This window comes from Phocoena phocoena, chromosome 15, assembly GCF_963924675.1.
Source record: "Phocoena phocoena chromosome 15, mPhoPho1.1, whole genome shotgun sequence".
Lineage (NCBI taxonomy): Eukaryota > Metazoa > Chordata > Mammalia > Artiodactyla > Phocoenidae > Phocoena > Phocoena phocoena.
Window position 1 is genome coordinate 58,482,076 of NC_089233.1, and position 16,889 is coordinate 58,498,964.

Genomic DNA, 16,889 nt, shown 5'->3' on the forward strand with positions numbered 1-16,889 from the left:
CAGAAGAAGAGAGGGAGCCCAGAGTAGCTTAAGCCAAAAATAAGGGTAGAGTTAAACCCAATTAGTCAGGGTGGAGACTTCAGCAGGAGGAGAACAAATCACCTTCTTTTTCCCTCCCTTAGGTTTCCCTTCCTGGCTTTGGTACCTGTTTGAAGAGTAATACCTACAAGACCCTGGAAGAAAAGTCAGAAAGAGAAACTCTGTAGCTCACATGGTTCAGTTCAGCATGCCAGAGTCAGGGGCCCTAGAAGGGTTTGGGGACAAAGCCCCAACTAGAAATAAAGTAGACCTTTACTGAGCACATCATCTTCACTGGGGTGCTTTCAGGGGTTGTTTCAATAGGGCTAAATCTGAAGATCTTAAAATGCCTATTAGTAACAACAGACTGTGGCTTCTTCCCTCAACCTCTAAACCACTGTCCTGGATTTTAGGGTGAACTGGAGTTGAGGGACTGGACTTGGGACAGATGGAAGCAAAGGGGAGGGGCTAGGTGTTAAGGAAGACTATGTAAAACTTTAAAACATTTCTAAGCAGAATTTTAATCTTAGGAGTGCTACCATGAGTCATTCCCCTCTATCCCATTCACTGTCTTTATCCTACTGTCTTCTGGACTGTGTGGGCTTATTGAGACCCTGGGGTATTGAAACAGAGTCCAAGAGAATGCAGAAGCATTAGCACGCTCACCTTAACATGTACAAAACTATGATAATAAACACGATCACTAGCAGAGAGGACAGGGCCACCATCACTGCAATAATTGGCGTCTCATCTGAAATCAAGAGAACGAAACATGTTATTATCATTGTATGTAATGGAGGGCTCAAGTTGGCTACTCAGGGAAACACCCAAATGAGGAAGAAGGGCTCCTCCAAATGCTTATGTAGATGGCTGGGCATGGGGAGGGAGAGAGGGAGAGAAGGAGGGGTGTGGGGGAGAGGGGGAGAGAGAGAGAGAGAGAGAGAGAGAGAGAGAGAGAGAGAGGGAGAGAGAGAGAGAGAGAGAGGGAGGGAGGGAGGGAGGGAGGGAGGGAAGGAGGGAGGAAAGAGACACCTTCCACTGCCAGCCCAGGGCTACTGGGTGAAGAGGAGGGTACAGTAGGGTAAGAGCCCAGGGTGACATGTCCACCCCATCTCTGACTTATCATACATATGTTTATTTTGTGTCTCCCTGCATTACAATGAAAGCTCTTTGAAGGTAGAGACTGTTTCTTTCATTGCTATAGAGCCTAAAACAAAAACAGTGCTCAGCACATAAGAAATACTCAAATATTTCATAGAGTATTCATCATTCCTAATGGCAAGCTGGGTGTGCAGGGCCAACAATGTACTTTCTCCCAGGCTCAGTGTGCTCCATCTAGAGGAAGATGGGAGAGAAAGGAAAAATGACAATTTTCCTATCATAAATCCAAATGGTTTCCTGGCACAGAGAATACTGTTCCTGATTAAAGCAAGGACACATTATTAGATCCTTAAGCACTGTGTCAAAAAACGCTGGGTACTCTTTTCTCCCTCTTTCCACAGCTACCTTTTACCAGGACCCCAACTACAGCGACATCGGCTTGGAGATACAGCAACTCTGCCCTCCATTCCATAGGGCCTGGCTTCCTTTCCACCTGACACTGAACCTCATGGCAGCTGACCAGGTGCCACCTCATCCTCTTCCTGCACTCTCACGCCCCCATCACGAACTACACGACCAGCCTGAATTTGTAACTATCTTCTCCATTTTCCATCTTTCCTAGCAGCACCACTTTTCATCCTCTTTAGGAGATCCCCCCATGTAAAGGTCAATCCTGTCACATATGTTCTGTATTACATCTATTACTGTCACTTCAAAGACCTGTCTTCCTGACCTCATTTACCCTCCTCCAACCACAAACAGCCAGCCCCATGTCTCTCTTCACAGTTAACTTCTCACAATGGTTGTCTTATTTAACAGTTGTTTTCTCCAACCCCTTACCTCTGGGTACTTCTTAATCTATTTTGCTCTGACTCCTACCTTCAGTGAGCCATTTAAATTTCTCATCAAAGACACCAACAAATGGTATATTGCCAAATCCAATGGAAACAATCCCATCCTCATCTAATTCAACTTCTTAGCAGCATTCATTCAGAAAATATTTATGGGGACTTTCCTGTTGGCACAGAGGTTGAGAATCCGCCTGCTGGTACAGGGGACATGGGTTCGATCTCTGGTCCGGGAAGATCCCACATGCCTCAGAGCGACTAGGCCCGTGTGCCACAACTACTGAGCCTGTGCTCTAGAGCCCGCGAGCCACAACTATTGAGCTCACGCACCACAACTACTGAAACCCGCGTGCCTAGAGCCTGTGCTCTGCAACAAGAGCAGACCCCGCAACTAGAGAAAGCTCATGCGCAGCAATGGAGACCCAATGCAGCCAAAAAGAAATAAAATAAATAAATTTACAAAAAAATTTATGGGGCTTCCTTGGTGGTGCAGTGGTTGAGAGTCCGCCTGCCTATGCAGGGGACTCGGGTTCGTGCCCCAGTCTGGGAAGATCCCACATGCCGCGGAGCGGCTGGGCCCGTGAGCCATGGCCGCTGAGCCTACATGTCCGGAGCCTGTACTCCGCAATGGGAGAGGCCACAACAGTGAGAGGCCTGGGAACCGCAAAAAAAAAAAAAAAAAAAAATTTATGGACCAGCAACTGTATGCCAGGCACTGTTCCAGACACTGGGAATAGAGAATTGATTAAACAGACAAGCGACAGACAGCTGACATTCTGGGGGAAGTGGGAGAAAACTGTTCATAAACAATTTCAGATAGGGGCAAGATATATGAAGAAAAGAAGGGTAAAGGGATAGAGAGTGATGGGTTTTGGGGAGGGGGAATTGGTTGGCTATGTTAGAGTAGTTTGGGAAGGTTTGAAGTGGTTATACTGAGCCATTACTTAGAGTGGTCTAAATAATGTGAATAAGTGAACCACAAAAAGATCTGTGCAAAGAGCTTTCTAGGCACAGGGAACAGCAAAGCATAAGAGCCCTAAGGAATTTGGTGGGTTCAAGAAATAGCACAAAGACCAGTTTTCATACAAGATGTGGCTAGAGATGTGGGCAGAAGCCAGAAGACTTAGGGCTTTGCAGGCCATGGTAATGAGTGTGGATTTAGTTCTGAATGTGATGAGAAACACTATGTGACTGGAAGGGTTTGAATAGGAGAGAGATATAAATGGATTTACATTCTTTTAAAAGATCAGCTAGTTAAACTGACTCATAAGCAGCAGTCATGAGGTAGGAGGTAATCCAGGAGAATGTGATGTCATGCAAGCCAAGAAGAGAGTTTTTCAAGAAGGAGGGAGTAGTCAACTCAATCAAATACTCAATCAACAGATTCAGTAGGATGAAAACAGAGATGTGAAATTGGATTTGACAAGAGGGCAGTTATTGGTGACCTTCTCAAGAGTGGTTTCAGTTAAGCAGTTGTTGAGAAAGACCAAATGAAGTGAAATAAAGATGGAAAGAAGAGACAGTGAGATACTGACTCCTTATTTGAGGTGAGGACTTTTATCGTAAAGAGATTCAGAGAAAAGCAGCAGCTGGAGGGAGAAGTGGGGTAGAAAGTTTGTTTTTAAAGAGATGGGAGATATTATACAATGCTTCTTTGTTGATGGCAATTTTCAAACATACCCTGGTATGTGGATCTCATACTAAAATGAGCATTCAAACTGGCTGACTACGCACTCCTCTCTTTTTAAAAAATTTATTTCTTTATCTTTGGCTGCGTTGGGTCTTCGCTGGTGTGCGCAGGCCTTCTCTAGCTGCAGCGAGTGGGGGCTACTCTTCGTTGCAGTGCATGGGCTTCTCATTGCTGTGGCTTCTCTTGTTGTAAAGCACGGGCTTTAGGTGCACGGGCTTCAGCAGCTGTGGCAGGCGGGCTTAGTAGTTGTGGCTCGCGGGCTCTAGAGCGCAGGCTCACTAGTTGTGGCAGACGGGCTTAGCTGCTCCGCAGCATGTGGGATCTTCCTGGACCAGGTCTCGGACCCATGTCCCCTGCACTGGCAGGCAGATTCTTAACCACTGCACCACCAGGGAAGTCCCTCCCTCCTCTTTGAAGAACTTTCCTCTCTTGGTTTCTACAACAAAGCACTCTTCTGATTCTATGTCCTGTCTCTTTCAAATTATTTTCCCTTGTCAGTTGTTGCTCTTCTAACACAGATCTCTAAATGTCTGATTTCCTCAGGGCTCTGTTCTTGGCGCTCTTCTCTATATGCTATCTAGTTGATCAGATCAGGCTGGAAGCTCAAGTGATATGCTAGCAATTCCCACATCTGCACTGCTTGGTCAGACCTCTCTTCGAACTCTTCTGAAACTATAATGTCACCTCTACTTTAAATTTCACAGGCAATGCAAACTTCCTGGGTCTAAAAAAATTTCCCTCACTGGTGATTCAGTAGCTAGTACTGCCACCCATCCACCCTGTTGCTCAAGCAAGAAATGTGGAAATCCCCTTAGTTTCTTCCCCATGCTTAGCATCTATATCCAACCCAGCTGCAGGTAATGTTGTAGCACTAAAACCAACACCTCAAATTTGTCTGCCTTTTTTCTATTCTGTTGCCATCACTCTAGTCTAAATCTCTGTCCTCTCTCAACTGAATCATGGTAAGCTGCTATCCCCTGCCAGTCCATTTTCCAGAAAGCAGGGAGAGTGATCTTGAAGAAAGCAAATCAGATCACGTTCCCCTCTTATGTAAAAACCTTTCAATGGTTTCCCAAGCCTTTAGAATGAAATCTAATATCCTTACCCTGGCCAATAACAACCTCCCCCGTTTAGCCCCTGCTTTCTCTATCTCCTCCCACTCTTTCCTTGCTCACTGAACTTCAGCCACTGGCATCCTTCCATGCTGGGTTCACTCTTTCCTTGGGCCTTTGAACATGTTATTCCTTCTGCTGTATATAGCCTCCCTCTGTTCTTTGCCTGGCTAACTCCTAGTCATCCAGTTCTCATTTCAAGTGTTACTTTTACCAGAGAGGTCTTTTCTGACTTAACATTAAATTAGGTAAGCCTTAGTTTCCTTATTTGTAAAATCAGTTATTCTAAAGATTAAATAAGATCATCCATGTAAAGCTCTTGGCACAGTAACTTGCACACATTATGTACACAGTCAGTGTTAGCTATTATTGTTTTTTATTAGTCTCACAGAGCACTCTGTTATTTTTCTTGATAATACCCTCACACTTCATAATTATATATTTGAGTATAGCTGATTATGAGTGTCCTTCCTTTACACCATAAATTCCACAAAGGCAAGGATTATATACCTACTTTGCTTCTCACCATATACCTAACACCTAGCACAGAATTTCACACATAGTGGGCACTAAACAAATACTGGATGGACTACACTGAGCGAATGAATAAAATAATTAATGATTTATCACTAAATATGTCTTTGTTCAATGCCACTCACAGAGGGCTGTATACCAGGTATTAAAAGAAGGTAATTAGGGCTTCCCTGGTGGCGCAGTGGTTGAGAGTCCGCCTGCCGATGCAGGGGACACGGGTTCGTGCCCCGGTCTGGGAGGATTCTGCATGCCGCGGAGCGGCTGGGCCCATGAGCCATGGCCGCTGGGCCTATGTGTCTGGAGCCTGTGCTCCACAACGGGAGAGGCCACAGCAGTGAGAGGCCTGTGTACCGAAGAAAAAAAAAAGAAGGTAATTAGAGACATCTGGCTCAAGACAGTGGGCTGAATCCATAATTTTATTTCTTTCTCTTCCCAAAAGGACACTGAAACAATAGAAGAAACATAAAAATACGAATGAAATAAAAATTGCATCTGGGGCTTCCCTGGTGGCACAGTGGTTAAGAATCCGCCTGCCAATGCAGGGGACACAGGTTTGAGCCCTGGTCTGGGAAGATCCTACATGTCGTGGAGCAACTAAGCCTGTGCACCACAACTAGTGAGTCTGCGCTCTAGAGCCCACGAGCCACAACTACTGAGCCCATGTGCCACAGCTATTGAAGCCCGTGCACCTAGAGCCCATGCTCCACAACAAGAGAAGCCACCGCACCACAATGAAGAGTAGCCCCTGCTTGCTGCAACTAGAGAAAGCCCTCATGCAGCAATGGAGACCCAATGTAGCCAAAAATAAATAAATTTTTTAAAAAAGAAAAAAATCTTAAAAAAAAAAAAGCACATCTGGAAGGCAGCAAAGAGTGGCATCAGCAGACCAGAAACTTTGAGGGATTTGTGGACAACAAAGCAGATGGGATTGGACTGCTGAAGAGATCAATCACAGCTGAAGAGCCTCCAAGTTAAAAGGTAAGTACTAGTTCCATCAATCTGAGCCTAGAAACACCTCAAGTTCAGCGTCAAACCAGGACTGGGGATGAAAGTAGGTCTTGGGGTAGTAGGGTATTTAACCAAAGGCTTGCCAACGCAGTCTGTACACCCACAGGATGAGCAACAAGCTGTGGTGTCTCATCTGGGCTCAGTTTGAAAAACAGCACTCTGTACAGAGTGGGGGTGTGCTGATGGCTTCTTTACTAAAAAATATATATAAAAATATATAGGCTGCATATACATTTTTTAACTTGTTATTATGGAAAACTTTCAAACTTACACAGGAGTAAAAGAACACTACAGTAAATCCCTATGCACTGACCAATTCACTTTGACAATATTACCAGATGCCAGTTTTTTCATCTATACCAGGGTTGGGTTTCTCAGCCACACACTAATAACATTTTGGGATAGATAATTCTCTGCTGTGGGGGGCTCTCGTGTGCACTGTAGGATGTTTAACATCATCTCTGGTCTCTAGCTACTAGATGCCAGTAGCAAACCCTTAATTGTGATGACCAAAATCACCTTCAGATGTTGCCAAATGTCTTCTTGGGGGGGAAATCACCCTGAGCTGAGAACCACTGGATTACATTAAGGCAAATCTGAGACGTATCATTTTAACTGTATTTACTTCAGCATGTGGCACTAAGAGATAAGGATTCTTAACATAATCACAATACCTTTACCCTATTTAAAAAGCAACACTGTAGCCCCTGCTACCGGCAACTAGAGAAAGCCGCTGTGCAGCAACAAAGACCCAACAGCTGCCCCACCCCCAAAAAGCAACACTAATTCCTTGATATAATCTAATATTCAGTTACTGTTTAAGTATTCCTGATAGTCTCATAAGTGCTTGTTTTGCTTTGGTTAAAACTGGCATCCAGAGAGGATGCTCATGACTGCCACACTAGGTCCACAGAGGGTTTCCTGGGTGGGCCCTAAAGACAGAGGAAGAACAAGAGTGGTACCTGAGGTAATTCTAGGCCACAAGACATGAAGGAGGGGAAAAGAAAGGCAGTTCCGCCTAGAGGATAACTGTGTCCAACTTCCTAAACAATGACTGAACCCCTAGTTTAGGATATGTTCCTGTTTGTCTTCCTGAAGGGACACCTACTGTGAGTACATTCCAATAAACTCAGTGCTCCAGAGCAAAGCTCAACCAGAGCCCTACAGGAGACTTCACAAATACCAACGACAGCAGAGGCAGTATAAGAAATAGAATAAATCTTTAAAAATATACAGCAATTTATGCAAGAGGACCCTGCATCGATTAAAAAAAAAAGCCACTATAAAATGAGGAGCAATCTCATACCTATCAGGAAAAAAAAAGTCCCAGAAAATAACAGGTGTTGGCCAGGATGTGGAGAAATTGGAACCCTGTGTACTGTTGGTGGAAATGTAAAATGGTGTAGCTGCTGTGGAAAACAGTATGACGGTTCCACAAAACATTAAAAATAGAATTATCATATGATCCAGCAATTCCACTTCTGGGTATATGCCCAAAAGAATATCCATTTTCATAACTAAACATGGGTTTAGTCACAATAGCTAAAATGCAGAAGCAACCAAATGTCCTTTGACAGATGAATGGATAAGCAAAATGTGGTATACGTGTACAATGAAATATTTTTAGTCTTAAAAAGGAAGGAAACATATGCTACAATATAAGGATGAACCTTGTAGACATTATACTAAGTGAATAAGCCAGTCACAAAAAGACAAACACTGTATGATTCCATTTATATGAGGTACCCAGAGCAGTGAAAATCACAGAAACAGAAAGTTTAAGGTATATAGGTATATCTGACTTACATACATCATGAAATGATTATCAAAATAAGTTTAGTGAACATCCGTGATCTGATACACATACAAAATTAAACAGAAAAATTTTTTCTCTTGTGATGATAACTCTTAGGATTTACTCTTAACAACTTTTCGTATTTAACAGCAGTGTTAATTATGTTTATCATGTTGTTCATTACATCCCTAGTACTTATTTATCTTATAACTGGAGGTTTGTATCTTCTGACTGCCTTTATCCAATTCCCCCTACTGCTACCCGCTGCCTCTGGTGACCATAAATCTGATCTCTTTCTCTATGAGTTGGTTGGTTGGTTGGTTGGCTGGAAAAACATTTTAACTCTCCCAAGCTTTCAGGCCAGAAGAGTCCTCTATCATAAAAGTCAGATTTTACCTCTTGAATCTGAATTACACCCATGTTCTTAATACAGTTAAAGACAATACAGATAGTAAAGATGTTCCCAGGCCTGTGTGAGGGAAGGAGACTCAGATCTATTAATAAAGTAGGAGAGAATTTACAGCTCCCTGTGTCAAATCTCAGAGTTGGAGACAGGCTCAGAATCCAGCCACCTTCCTAGCGCTCCTCCCAAACCGGACGGACTCATCATATCATTGTGCTTAGCCCTGTCCTGATCTGGGCCCTCTGGAGATGTGGCCTTGCATGATGCAGGCAAGGCAGGAACAGTGGTCCATTCCCTGCCACTCCCACCCCTACGTCCCACTCCCCAACCACCCATTCTACCAGAAGTTCACTCCCTAGACTCAGACCAGAGGACAGCATTTTAAAAATACTAAAATGGTGTTCTGGGACAAGAGTTGTCTATTTGCTTATATCCCCTTTCCAAGAAAACAAAGGGTCATGTTATTTTAAGGGCTCACATGTAGACAGGTGAATCACTCAAGGACTTAAGACACACCTTGGTCAACCGCAAAAATACTCAGTGAAGGGATTTCCCTGGTGGCACAGTGGTTAAGAATCCGCCTGCTGGGGCTTCCCTGGTGGTGCAGTGGTTGAGAGTCCGCCTGCCGATGCAGGGGACATGGGTTCATGCCCTGGTCCGGGCTAGGCCTGTGAGCCATGGCCGCTGAGCCTGCGCGCCCGGAGCCTGTGCTCCACAATGGGAGAGGCCACAACAGTGAGAGGCCCGTGTACTGCAAAAAAAAAAAAAAAGAATCCGCCTGCCAATGCAGGGGACACGGGTTCCATCCCTGGTCCAGGAAGATCCCACATGCCATGGAGCAACTAAGCCCATGCACCACAACTACTAAAGCTCACGTGCCCTAGAGCCCACACACTGCAACTACTGAGCCCATGCGCCGCAACTACTGAAGCCCGCATGCTCTAGGGCCTGTGTGCCGCAACTACTGAGCCCGTGTGCTGCAACTACTGAAGCCCGTGCACCTAGAGCCCATGCTCTGCAACAAGAGAAGCCACCGCAATGAGAAGCCCGCACACCGCAACAGCTGCTTGTCGCAACTAGAGAAAGCCCGCGCATAGCAATGAAGACCCAGTGCAGCCAAAAAAAAAAAAAAAAAAAAAAATCAGTGAAATAAAAGCCATACTCCTCTAGCCTCACTTCCTAAGGCCCATTTTTTTTGTCATCTTCACACTTTTTGGTAGAAATATTTATCAACACTCAAAGGCAAAGTTGTTTTAAGTGCTTCTTATAGGTTGTTAAGTGCTCTAAAAACAGCAAAAGTCATCAAAAGTTGCCTCAAGTGCCCAAACATCTGGGATAAACCCAATCACTGTTGTCTTGGGCCAAATTACCATTTGGAAACCTTAATTTCTATTGCCCATCCATCTTCCCTAGGGCCTCTGGAGTTATCTTTCTAAAACAAATATCTGACCATGTCACTTCCTTCCTTAACATCACCAGGAGACACCCTGAGCTCAATGCACTGCTGCTGAGGCTACCTCTGACCACTTCCCACTTCATGCATGTCAACCATGCACAGCTCCTCAAACACATGACTGGCTCTTTCACGTGTCCTTGCTTTTACCCTGTCTCGTGCATCCTCATTTTCCTTATATATATATATATATTTTTTTTTTTTTTTGCGGTACGCAGGCCTCTCACTGTTGTGGCCTCTCCCATTGCGGAGCACAGGCTCCAGACACGCAGGCTCAGCGGCCATGGCTCACGGGCACAGCCACTCTGCGGCATGTGGGATCTTCCCGGACTGGGGCACGAACCCGTGTCCCCTGCATCAGCAGGCGGACTCTCAACCACTGCACCACCAGGGAAACCCCCTCAGTTACTATATTAAACTGCCCAAAACTCACCTTCATGCCTCCTTCCCACTCCCCAGGTATAGTGAGCCTTTTAAGCTCCCCACATAGCACTTTGTATGGTATATATCCAATAGCATGTAGTTGAGTGGGCTCTGATTCTTGGTGTTCACACGTTTCTTCCATCAGACAGGGAACTTTTTTTTTTCTTTCTAGAATCCTCAGCACCTCATAGGTGCTGAATGAATATATTATTAAAGGTGCTTAGGGAAAGCCATTATAAATGGAGTTCACTTAATAATGTCACTTGCTGTGATAATCCCCAAATACCTATTTTTTTAAAAAAATTATTTATTTTTATGTTTTGGCTGTGTTGGGTCTTCGCTGCTGCACACAGGCTTTCTCTAGTTGCGATGAGCCGGGGCTACTCTTCGTTGTGGTACATGGGCTTCTCATTGCGGTGGCTTCTCTTGTTGAAAAGCACAGGCTCTAGGCACGCGGGCTTCAGTAGTTGCAGCACGCGGGCTCAGCAGTCGTGGCTTGCGGGTTCTAGAGCGCAGGCTCACTAGATGTGGTGCACGGGCTTAGCTGCTACGTGGCATGTGGGATCTTCCTGGACCAGGGCTTGAACCTGTGTCCCCTGCATTGGCAGGAGGATTCTTAACCACTGTGCCATAAAGGAAGCCCCCAAAATACCTCTCTAACAAGAATGCCAACTCCCTTCTAGACTTCAACTCTAGCAAAGTACTGAAAGAGAAACCCAGGGGGAGCAGGTGATCTGATTTGAGAGCTGAGAAACTTTAAGGAGCCTCTGGGGTGCAACAGAATGTTTACCCTGCCTGGTTCTAGAACTCTGTAGCTCAAGGACTCTTTCACAAATACTAACAGGGTACTAGTCCAGATTTTTTGAAAAAACCCAGTTATAGAAATGATTACATCTAAAACAATGTAAAGTATGGTTAGACTAGTTTTATCCTGTATTCTTGCTATTTAACAAATATCAGTTATAAAGTCTTCATGTGAAAACCCTAAGTTAAAAAACTATTAAAATAAAAAGTAAGATGAGACAGGTTTATGCAGAACTTTGTTTGAAAGGTACAGGGCAGAGGATAAACTAATGTCTACAGTTGTGGTAGTAAACTGCAGTGTGACCCTGCCTTGGAGTGCACCCTTGTTTCCACAAATTCTGACTGGCTGGCTGAGATTCCTGATCCCCTTAGGCTCCCATCTAATTAACAGTAATAGTAACAGAGTGGTGGTGGTGGTAAGAGTTGCTGAGCAACTGCTATATGCTGACCCAGCAGTAGGCCAAGCACTAGTTCAACGTTAGTTCATTCCTCACAACAACCCTATGAAGGAAATTCTGTTCCCATCCTATTTTGCCAATGGCAAAAGGAGGCACAGGAGTTAAATACCTACCCCACCCTGCTGGTTAAGTGGTAGAGAGTCAACACACAAACTCAGGCGGTCTAGCTCCAGAGCCCATGTTTTTGTTTTTTTTTTTTGTTTTTTCTTTTGTGGTACGCGGGCCTCTCACTGCTGTGGCCTCTCCTGTTGCGGAGCACAGGCTCCTGACGCACAGGCTCAGTGGCCACGGCCCACGGGCCCAGCCGCTCTGCGGCACGCTGGATCCTCCCAGACCGGGGCACGAACCCGTGTCCCCTGCATCGGCAGGCGGACCCTCAACCACTGCACCACCAAGGAAGCCCCAGAGCCCATGTTTTAACCACATATACTAATGCTTTTGCTCTGACCCCATGGTATCTCATTTCCTCCCTCTACCCAATACTACTGCCATCACTGTCTCACAGGGGCTGTATGAGAATCTTTATCTCAGAGTCTGTTTCCCCTAGAACAAAACTAATGAAACCGAGATTTAAAACTAGCAAAGACTAAATAACAACTGGAAAGTATACTCATGACCACTGACTTCATGGTGAAGAGGTACTTGGTAGATAATGCCAGAACTGGATTTAATACATTACTATATAGTACACAAATCATCCAAATTAAACACCAGTGAAAATGTTTTAAAAGAAAATCTGGTTACAAAAGAACAAATACTGTATGACTCCATTTAAATGAGGTACACAGAACAGACAAATTTACAGAGACAGAAAGTAGATTAGTGGTTACCAGGGGCTGGGGGAAGGAGAAATGAGGAGTTATTGTTTAATGGGTTACAGAGTTTTAGTCTGGGATGATATTAAAAAAATAAAATAAAAAATTCTGGAGACAGATGGTGGTGATGATTGCACAACAATGTAAATGTACTTAATGCCAGTGAACTGTGCGGTTAAAATGGTAAATCTTATATGATTTATATTTTTCAAAATTGGGAAAAGGCTGGCTCTACCAAAATAATTTGGAATACATTTAAAAAATAATACACATGAGAAAATAACTAGTTTCTTCAACTTTGAAAGAAAAGAAGCAAAGTTGCTTGCCTCCCGTCCTCTCTTTTTTATGCTTATATGTGCTGGCAATTAAAACACCAGCTATTGCTGTTCAAAAGCATACCAAAGGGCCTTCCTTGGTGGCGCAGTGGTTGAGAGTCCGCCTGCCGATGCAGGGGACACGGGTTCGTGACCCGGTCCGGGAAGATCCCACATGCCGCGGACCAGCGGGGCCCGTGAGCCATGGCCACTGAGCCTGAGCATCCGGAGCCTGTGTTCCACAACGGGAGAGGCCACAACAGTGGCCTTTTTTGCCCGTATACCGCAAAAAAAAAAAAGAAGCATATCAAAGGCCAATGCATAAAAATTTATAACTCTTAATCATCTGCATAAGACATCATTTGCTTAGCAAACCCATTATAATGCATATGTTTCAAAACAATAGCCTCATTTCTCAAAAAGCACTTGGCTTTAAAATTAGAATGTGATATCAAAATTTATAGCAATACTTCTAAGGATTTGCTCTGGTAAAATCATCATAACATATGGGGCTGAGACTATGTATGCCTCTTCATTTTCCTGTTTGGTCAAAGGCAATTATACAAAATTATTTTTTAAACTTAAAAAGATTTATTATATTAGTATGTCACAATTAGCAATAATCTAGATAATTAAGGTAATTATTTCTTTTTAATCATAATACTGAAACTACTCACATCTATATTAGTCAGCTAGGTAAAATAGGGATAATATCTGGGGCAAGAAAAAGGCTGAAGAGTAAGAAAATACACACTAAGTAGAGGAAGGAATCAGAGATCTTATGTTTAATTTTGAAGCCTACCACTTTGACTTCTGATTTTATTATAAGATTGGTTAAAAGAGCCGTTTTAGGGAGCAAATATAAGTACCTATTGCAACATAAATCTATTAGGTTCTACATTTGATAGTGAGAATCTGGTAAGTGACAGTGAATAGCAAGGGCACTACATTAATCAAATCCAGTTCCTGAGTTTAAGAAAGCGAGAGCTGGAAAATCAAGGGAAATCTGTACACAGTGTGATAACACCTCACTGTTCCTCACCAAACACAGTGGCAGATGGGCAACACTTTGGGTTAGAGTATCTACTTTTCTTTCCTTTCTTAAATTATAGTTGCTGTACAGAGTATGTACTTTTCTGATTCAAATGCTCCCTACTTAATGGGACTTCATAAACCTTCAAGTGTTCCATTACTTATGCAGGAAAAATTGTGCATGGTTAAATAATGGAATCAGAAAAAAACAAAACAAAACACAAGCCTGATTTGATAAAATAGGAAATCAAGATGAGAAAAACTGCCTCACAGATTAACATTTTTCAAATTCAAATGCAATGATCATTTCTAAGACCATTGGATAATCTATCTTACGCTCTTTGATGGTAGCCTTACTGTTGTCCTAAGAGAAATATGCCACTTCTACAAGAGTACCCATGTATTCTATTCTCTGGTGAACAGGAATTCTGCAGTCCTGCTTAGACCACTGACATAATATCTCCAGTCATAGGGACGTTACACCAGAGGGCTGAAAATCCATAAAATCCATATAAAGTGAAAAGAGGTCAACATTTTATAGACTAGGGGAAAAAACAACATCTACATTTAAAAACGTAATGAATACTTATTTGTTACTCTTCTCCATGAGGTTAATATGGAAACAACTTAAGGAAAAAGAAACAAGTAACAGTCAGAGATGCACAAGGTTAACACAGACTGAGCAGAGGAAATGCAACAAATATTGTACACTGTAAAAAGGACAAGAAACATAAGGTGAATGGCTCACCTCTTCTGTCCTTGGAGTCAGAATTACCTGTGTAATAAGTAAAAAAAAATAGAAACATTCACTCAGATTAAAAACAAACATTATTATTCAATCTAATGTAAAACAAAATAAGCTCTAGAAATATGGATACTTTTCCCTTTGTATATGCTGGAGCTACAATGAGGCACCCTCCAACAACTGGGAAATAAGACTGCCCAGATTCACTAAACTTTTATCGATGGTTTGTCCTCCCTGAGTACAAAAACAATGCAGCGTCAACATTCATAAAAAATACAAGAATGCCAAGAGAAATATAAACACAATAGTACTTGAGGTCTTTATGTCTTTTTAAGCCATTAAAATGCAACAGGACAAAATTTAGTTAAAAATATAAAAGACCTTAAATGATAATAGATAATAAAATCTAAATGGCATAGACCAAACTCTGTATACTAACAGAGAAAACCTTTTCAAACGCTTATGAAATATCCACAAGCCCCTATAAATTCCTCGTAGTAGAAATAGTACAGACAATATTCTTTTATCATGATGCAATAAAACTAGAAACTAACAAAGTAAGAAAACACTTGAAAATTAAAATCAAAACCGAACTGCAAAATGCCTAAACAAATAACACATCACACTTGTGGCAGAATCTACTGACACTCCCCCAATATCAGTCTCTTCCTCTTCTTGCCTTTAGTACAGAATATCCCCCACTTTTAGCTGAGCACAAACCTGTCCATTTAGAGACTACATTTCTGAGACTCTAGGTGTAATCATATGAAGAATTCCAGTCAATGGGATGTGAACAAAACCAATGAGAGTAACTTCTGGGTCACACCCTTTGGAAAAGAAATTGTTTGTAACTATTTCCTCTGTTGCTCCTTCCCAGGGGCTGGAACCAGAACCCAGTGATGAGAGCCATCTCTTGACCAAGCAGATGAGGGCAACTGTCAGGATGCCAGAGGCACAAGAAAAAAGGAATTTGGTCTCTGATGAGGTAAAGCCCCCCTGTCTACTTCTGGAATGTGAAAGGGGAGAGAAAGACACATCTGTGTCTTAAGTGACTTAAGTGGTCAATGAATTTCGGTATATCTTTGTCAGAGTAGCTTAGACCACTCCCTAACTAATATAACTACCTACAGGAACACTTACAGGATATGCCTAAAGCTGTGCTTATAAAAAATTCATAGCATTAAATACATATTAATTAAGAATAAAAATAAACAAATGAAGCATTCAATCCAGGAAGATAGAAAAAGCACAAAATAAATCTAAGAAAAGCAGAAAAAATAAGAAAGAAGAAATTAATGAAATAAAAAACAAAAATGACAGAACTAAAAAATATACAATAGCAGGTTCTTTAGAAGAAAAAAGCAACAAACCATGAAATAGATAAATGGTTAGTCAACCTAAACAGGAAAAAGGACTTAAATATATAAAATAAGAAATAGTCAGAGCTATGTAAGAAATTAACCCTAAGGGATGACTTTTCCTCAAATCTATTTGAATAATTTTGAAAATCTAAATGAAATGCAAAATTTTCTAGGTAAACTTCAATTCTTTCTATGAAGCAAAACAAAACACTGACAAACAAAACTTATCAAAAATAGCATACATACAAAGGAAACACATATACCAATCTCATTTAGAAATAACTTACAGGGACTTCCCTGGTGGTACAGTGCATAAGAATCCACCTGCCAATGCAGGGGACACGGGTTCGATCCCTGGTTCGGGAAGATCCCGCATGACGTGGAGCAACTAAGCCCGCGCGCCACAACTACTGAGCCTGCGCTCTATAGCCCACATGCCACAACTACTGAAGCTCGCACACCTAGAGCCTGTGCTCGGCATCAAGAGAAGCCACCACGAGGAGAAGCCCGTGCACCGCAACGAAGAGTAGCCCCTGCTCTCCATAACTAGAGAAAGCCCACGTGCAGCAACAAAGACCCAATGCAGCCAAAAATAAATAAAAAATTAAATCTTTAACAAAAAAAGAAATAACTTAGAAATATCAATGAAAAATTTTGAAATAAAATAATATCAAATAAATTGCAACAGTTATTCAAGAAAAATACAAGACCAAGTGGAGCTATTTTTGCTGGAATGTAAATAGTTCAAAATTAGAAAATCAATTAATATGATGCACTGAAGCATATGATAAAAAAAAGAAAAAAACCCATACAGATCTTGTTCAATGATGCTCAGCTGGCAACTGGCAAAATTTAACACCGCTTCTTGACATAAATACTCTTTAAAACAGGAATGAGTCAATAAATCCTGAACATGATAAATATGTTTATCTCAACACAAGAGTCAACACCATGTTTAATGAAAAACGACTGAGA

The 16,889-nt window shown here is 42.4% G+C and overlaps 1 protein-coding gene across 8 annotated transcripts in view; it reads right to left on the reverse strand.

Moving 5' to 3' along the window:
• The window catches only part of PTPRA (protein tyrosine phosphatase receptor type A), a 182,655-nt gene that overhangs the window by 47,977 nt on the left and 117,789 nt on the right, over window positions 1-16,889 (reverse strand). For 5 of the 8 annotated variants that reach the window (XM_065892204.1, XM_065892210.1, XM_065892209.1 and 2 more), the window contains one exon: window positions 685-769. In XM_065892204.1, the coding sequence (XP_065748276.1) occupies window positions 685-769 (85 nt within the window). Of the gene's footprint in view, window positions 1-684; window positions 770-14,556; window positions 14,584-16,889 lie in introns of all 8 variants that reach the window. The other 3 variants (XM_065892202.1, XM_065892207.1, XM_065892206.1) reach the window with 1 other exon arrangement.